At 36.2% G+C, this 7,409-nt stretch overlaps 1 protein-coding gene across 1 annotated transcript; it reads right to left on the bottom strand.

The window, feature by feature from the left end:
- Positions 1–1,136: 1,136 nt before the first annotated feature.
- On the bottom strand, positions 1,137–7,334 carry LOC149816597 (Tetratricopeptide repeat (TPR)-like superfamily protein). The gene is made up of 4 exons (XM_089987217.1): positions 7,249–7,334; positions 6,003–6,274; positions 2,259–2,447; positions 1,137–2,010 (listed from the first exon to the last, which is right to left on the bottom strand). Exons 2-4 carry the CDS (start codon positions 6,177–6,179, stop codon positions 1,648–1,650), a joined length of 729 nt encoding a protein of 242 aa, XP_089843343.1. The 5' UTR covers positions 6,180–6,274; positions 7,249–7,334; the 3' UTR covers positions 1,137–1,647.
- Positions 7,335–7,409: the final 75 nt, after the last annotated feature.

Here is a 7,409-nt window from a genome sequence, read left to right as displayed (position 1 = left end):
CAGCATAAATTCACTTCAATATGGTCAAACTTGCAGTCTTGGTTTGGGTATGGTATCAATAGCTATTCCACCCTTCATTATCCAACTGCACTTCCTCGAGATAAGAAGGTGGTCCTACCTTTATCAAATTGATTCCTCATCCACTGACAATTAAAATTTATGTATGAGAATTGTAAAACGGGAAGACTAATGTTCAACCTTTCTCATTGGGTGAGTATAGTACTTTTCCTCCTTTGGTATGTATTGATGCATGGGGGCCACTTGTATTTTGTTATAAGTTTGGAATTCCTATCACATAATTTTTATAGATAACCTCAGTAGGCACACAGGGATCATGAAATACAAATAAATTATTTTCCATTCTTAACATACTTGGTGCATCCATAAAAGTCAATTGATAATTTATATTTGCAAGTTTCAGATATTAAAATTTAAGCTTTGTTACGGCTAATTTTATCCAATTTTATCCTCTAATAGACAATCAAATAGTGTTGCTGAAAGGAAAACTTGATGTCTTTGTTGGTCATTCTGACAACAGAAATGATCAATTTTATGGTTCTTTGAGTGAATATTTACTTTATGTCATGTTTTTTAATATTATTGTTTTTATTTTCAACATTTTGATTGGAACACCATAGAATGTGCTTGGGATTCATTGCACTTTTTCTCCATGACAAAGATGGAGATCTTGGTCCTGGGAATTGCTTGAAGATTTTAAGTGTTTATTTTTTGTAATGAAGATTTTGATCAGGGTGTTATTTCACCAAGTTTACACTACCGGGATCTATTTAATAAAGTTAAAGACTACTCATCGACCGAGATTTTCTTGTAAGTTTTGAGTTTGCGAATTATGGATATTGTTAAAATGTGACGTGGGGTGCTTTGCTGTTTCTTCTAATGGTTTAGTGATTTAATTTGAATAATTTGTTACCTAATGCAAATATTCTTGATCTAAGGAAAATAAGTTACAAAAGAATGCTTTAAATCTTTCTGTATTTTATATTTTTGGGTTTTTGATTAATTACTGTCTTACATGAAAAAACAAAAAATCTCATTATTGTTTTGAAATCATGTTAATGACTTGTTCTAAAATGAAAAAACTTATTAACCAAAAATTATAAACATTCATGAGGACCTTTTTCCTTTGCAAAATAAAAGACAAATTTTCTCAACTGATTCAGAAGTAAACAAACATTTACACATCAGCCAAGATAAGAGATAGTCCCAAAAAGGACATGGCTTTTGGAGCTCCAAAACAAGACCTTCAAAATATCAAAACATATCCAAATTCTTATTACCACCAATAGCAGTAGCAGATCGCTAATCTATTTACAGATACTGCTATCAATATGTTCCTTTGTCTCCCAGGCAACTGGCCACCAAGTTTTTCACCACACAACCAGATTTGTTTATCCCCGTTCAAACATGAGCTCTTTCACAAGTTCAATATTGTTTAACTTCAAGGATTTTGGGGAGGAATGAAGTGGCAAGAATGGCATGGAAGAGATTATAGCATTGATGGTGTCTCCGAGTGTTGATCTGCAATGATGATGACCATGCTAATGGTAACTTTTCTTGGTGCACCCATCAAATACTTGGAACAGTTTTCAAGTTTAATCCAGCATGTGCTATTGTATATTCTTAGCTTCATCTGACGGGTCTTACTCCTACGGTTTTGACACGGAACCTGTACTGTGGTTGAGATTCATCATCATCATCGTCGTCATCTTCATCGCTTGAATCATCTTCTACACGGTCCCACCGAGAGTAGTCCAGACGCGAGTGCCCTTTTGGTTTCGGGATCGCTTCCCAGCCTTCAGGATGTGAACTGGGCTTGGGTATCTTAGTGTCATTCATCTCAGGCTTGGAGCTTGTGGATTCTGCTACGTGATCTTCTGACTTAATATGTGGTGCTACTACCAGTTTAGAACTTGTCACCTCTTGTTCTTCCTCTTCCTCAGATTCAGCCAAAATAGTTTCTTCCTCTGATTCAGGTATCGGAGCCAGGGACTTCATCAAAACAATGTTGATAACACAATCAGATGGATAGTGATGTTAATATATACATAACAAAAATTACATACAAACTTTCTACAGCTACAATTCAAATTTAGCGGCATGTCATGCCTAGAATAACTTGACATGATCAGCGACATGATCAGCCAAACTATAAGCTATCTATACAGTTCATCGATGAGGTAAATGACCATAAAACATACTTCCAATGTACATCTTGATGTCTGGGAACATAAGCATACCAGTTGTGTCTTCAATCGAGCTTCCAAATCACGATAGGCATCAGATGATGGGTTCAACTCTATTAGCCTGTTGACATCGAACAGAGCTGAATGGTACTCTTTCAGGGTGACCAACGTCTGAGCACGTAGCATCAATGCCCCTGTATGCTTTTGATCAAGCTCCAGCACCGAAGTGCATTCTTCAGCTGCCTAACATAGCATCCATGTCACCAAAACATAAACACATAATACAAGCAAAAAATGAGTAATAATCTACATGAAACTAATCAATATGCTAACAAATGCAATAAGCATGCTTAGTTTCCCAGCAGTTAAGCCATCATGGCTTTTAGAACAACTCCGTCCATGCTAAAATGACCAAGAGAAATAGTACAACGAATCATGAAAAAAAAGTTGTTCCTACTCTGGCGCTGTCAATAACCAGAAAAACACAAATTTCTAGTATTTGAAACAAAAACTAAGCTTACAATGATATAATTTATGAAAATATCCAACCATTCCAAAGACAAAAAGAAAGAAGACAAGGCCACTATAATCAATGAAATGCATAACCAATAGCACAAACACTCTTTTTCTTCAGACTTTTTTCAATTTTTCTCTTGTGAAAGCCAATGAAAAATTATGACCGCTCACCTACAACAACAACAACAACAACAACTACGCCTTCATCCCAAAACAATTGGGGTCAGCGATATGAACCAAAAAAGAAATTCATTTTGGGTCTTCCACATGAATCCTTTTCCTCCAATCATTTCTATCCAACGCCATGTCCTCGGTGAGGTTCAAAGCATTCATATCCTTTCCTATCATCTCCATCCAAGTCTTCCTAGGCCTACCCCGACCTCTTTTAACTAATATATTTTCCCATTTCTCCAACCTTCTAACTGGAGCATCATTAGGCCTTCGCCGAATATGTCCAAACCACCGTAAACGATTCTCTCGCATCTTATTTTCAATGGGTGCAACACCTACCTTCTTACGTATCTCTTCGTTCCGAATCTTATCTTTTATTGTATTTCCACACGTCCATCTAAGCATCCGCATCTCAGCTACACTCATTTTTTGAATATGATGTCTCTTGGCAGCCCAACATTCCGTACCATATAGTAAAGCGGGTCTAATAGTCGTCCTATAAAACTTTCCCTTCAACCGCAATGGCATTCTACGATCGCACAGCACTCCAGTAGCACTTTTCCATTTCATCCACCCAACCTTTATCCTATGATTTACATCTCCATCAATTTCTCCATACTTTTGAATGATGGATCCCAAATATTTGAAATAATCATTCACCGGTATATCTTGCTCACCAAGCTTCACTACACTCCCATCACTACTTCGTTGCTTACTAAACCGACATTCCATATATTCAGTCTTACTCTTACTCAACTTAAAACCTCTAGCTTCCAATGTCTGTCTCCATAATTCTAACTTAGCATTAACCCCAGCTCTAGACTCATCAATCAAAACAATATCATCAGCAAACAACATACACCACGGTACATTTTCTTGAATTGATCTCGTAAGCTCATCCATCACTATCGCAAATAGGAAAGGGCTTAAAGCAGATCCTTGATGTAACCCAACCGTTATCGGAAAATTGGTTGACACCCCTCCACAAGTGCGGACATTGGTTACTACTCCTTCATACATATCTTTAATTATACTAATGTACTTGAGAGAAACACCTTTCTTCATCATTGTCCACCAGAGAACGTCCCTAGGTACTCTATCGTATGCCTTCTCTAAATCAATAAAAACCATATGCAAATCTTTGTTCCTCTCTCTATATCTTTCAATAAGTTGTCTAAGAAGATGTATAGCTTCCATAGTTGATCTTCCAGGCATAAAACCAAATTGATTCTCCGATATCATGACAACCTTCCTCAACCTAGACTCAATCACCCTCTCCCAAATTATGACCGCTCACCTAATCAATACAAATACAACTGGGAGTACAACAGCTTAGCAGCTATGCAACTCATTCAACAAAACAAATATAGTGTACAGGTTTTCACATGGAGTCGTATGAGGTTCAACTTCTACTTGCATAACAAACACAGATTATAGCTTGCAGATTATATTGGTACATCATGATATCCGCATCACACATATTGTTGTTTTGCCAATGAAGTTATAATGAACTGAACTGTCATAGTCTTCCCTCTTTTCAGTAATGCACATGTTAACTTGAAGATCTTGCAATGGTTAGTCCTGAAAACCCTTTTGATCAGAAATGAGGGTCAGGCCTATCCACAAGGTTAGTGGAAAGCCAGAAACCATAGAGAAATCACATTTTTTCATGCATATATGTATTGGTACTAATGAAGGTTCAGAATTATTGAATAGAAATCACCTCTTTTACATTATTTTTCAATTTCTTTATGCGCTTTCAAAAAATCTGACCCACATAGATGGGTTTCTCTTGGTTCATTAACTTTAAGTCATAATGTGAACCAATAAACTTTAACTATTAAACCATATTTTAACAAGGATAAAAGTTAACAGTTCCGGTTGCACCAAAATGTATCTATTAAGGAAAACATTTTCATCCAAATTGTTAGTTGAAAGCATGATAATATACTAAATGGACCATGCTAAACACATCCATACATTCTGATGCACTGGAAGATGCACAAGTGGGTGAAATTGCCTTCATTGATAAGGTATGCACATATGTAACAGAGACTCATCCTATACACACATGCACAAACAAACAAAATGTGAAGGTGCACACTAAGAGAATTTCAATGAGCGCTGCTCAGACCATATATCTTATGGTCATCTCTCGATCATCAAAATAAAAATCTGTCACAATTATTGGCTTCAGTGTATGAAAAATATTCGTTCTTTTCAATTTTATGTTAAAATCAAAATAGAAAATAGCTACCACCCATTTATTTAATTCTTGCATTTATAATAGTTTGGTTTATTTTGAAGATCTCAAGATGGGATGTAAGATGAATGGTGTGAATAGAGCACCTCAAAAATCCTTTCCCATGTGTACATTCACATTTGTGTCCATCTAATGTGTGTATAGATGCATGTTTTGCGTGAATGAGTGATAATAACTACATTCTAGAGTTTGGAACAAAATATATTAAATTGATAAAACTATATGGCTGGTGGGATATTTCCTGCAATTCACAAAAGAAGTTTGCATTTTCAGCATAGTAAACCTAGAACCAGTAACTGGGAAATCAAGCAAACCTAGCAGGATTACAGTACTCCTGTATGATTTTTTTTTTTTTGTTTGAGGATGTGGAAGGTCCTACGCATGGAGCATAATTCCAATTACCATGAAAAACAGCAAACAAGGTTTTTCTATCAGAATACTCTGGAACAGAAAGGTAACAATTCCATCATTGGCACCAACAGTATAAATATAATTGCCTCAAATTTGATGCAATTAGACAACTTGGCATTTCATATATGACTAAGTAGTTAAAAACTTACCCAAGAGTCAAACTGGCAAGACTATTGCTATTAATAATATGATCTGAGCTATAATTTATAATTCTGCTCTTTTATTTTTATTATCAGATTCATGAATCAGTAATAATTTCACCAAGGAAAACTGCCAACAAGTAAAACAACGAGCAACCTAAATCACTTGGCTCAGAGAAATGGAAGAAATTAGATCAACAGAAAAATATATAGAGTGAGAGTAGGACAAATGCCTCCATGTTCAATCTGTAGGAAATATTATTATGAACTCAGAGAGAAAGAGAAAGAGCTCTTCACCTTTTTGAAGTCTTGCAATTTCAGATAGCAAGCTGCTCTATTGCTATGCAGTGCGATCCTCTGTGCCTTTGTCTTAGCCATAGCCAGAGCTTCTGTATAAAACCCCAATGCCTCAGAATGTTTGCCCTCTCTATACATCTGATGTCCCCTTTGGATCTTGTCCCCGCACGCCATCATAATTAACCTCAGCTTCTCCACCCCAAAGAATCTCAAACAAAAAGAGGACTCCTCAAAAACTTAAAATCTTCTCATCTTCAAGAACTCCTCAAAGGCTGAATCATGACAGACAACCCCAACTTCAGTACTTCTTCACTAAATTTACCGAAAGAAGCTCAAATAAGATAAAATGTGAACATCTAAATAAAGAAACATGACGGAAAACTATCTATCCTCACGAAATCTACCAAAAAATAACGAGTTAATTAAGATTTTAAATTCAAGAAAAAGAACAATAGGCAAAACACGAAATATATTATTAACATAAAAAAAAAGAATTACACACAAGCTAGGCAAAAGGCACATCTAGTTATTCTTCAAAAATTGACGATTAGCAACATAAACAGTTCAAGAACTCTGGATTAAACAGGGAATCCGGACAAGTATATATTCAAAAGAAATTCATCAAAGATACTCCAATACACAAGATATCTGAATCTAAAGAACAAATACCGGTAAAAATACCAAATTTTCACCGCACATGAAACGCAATCCAAGAAAGGCACAAACCGAACGAAAATTTGAAGACATAAAAATGCAAAAAGCGTTAGCACATCCAATGAATTCAACAAAAACAACGCGAATAACTCGAAATCATGGATATGAACAAGATTACTGATTAATAACGCTAAAAAGGTGATAAATTGGCAATCGACCGTGAACCAAGTAACAGGAACAGGAAACAAAATGCTCATTTTCACCACAGAAAACACGAAACCCAAGAAAGTCACCAATCACCCGAATTGAGGAATATAAGGACTTGACAAGTAACATCACACTCAAAACGCCCGTCCAAAAACAACGCGAATGGCTCAAGAAACTGAGGACAACTAGAAGAATTATCGATCCAGAACACCGAAAAAGTGATATATTTCACAATAAATCATGAATTGAGGAAAGAAAAGTGGCATAAATCCCCCACAAATGCATGTACTCATTCTTTCAAAGGCAAAAAAAAGGATCGATCAACAAGAGATGCACGAAAGAATTAAAGGAACAATATTGTGATGTAAGAAAGAAAAAAAAATACCTAAACTCGAGATGAAGCGATCATGAAAACCGAACACCCAAGGGTTTTGCAAGAGAGAGAGAGAATCCTGGGCTCCCCAAGAACGCGGAGGGAGGTCCGGAGCATCTTTCTTCTTATTCTCCTCTTCCGCAAGGTAGCGTGAAGGCTGAGGAGCGACGGAA

This window comes from Nuphar pumila, chromosome 14 (genome assembly GCF_984573655.1).
Source record: "Nuphar pumila chromosome 14, dmNupPumi1.hap1.1, whole genome shotgun sequence".
Taxonomy (NCBI): domain Eukaryota; kingdom Viridiplantae; phylum Streptophyta; class Magnoliopsida; order Nymphaeales; family Nymphaeaceae; genus Nuphar; species Nuphar pumila.
The sequence above is the reverse complement of the archived record's forward strand: the minus strand, read 5'-3'. Positions and strand labels throughout refer to the sequence as shown.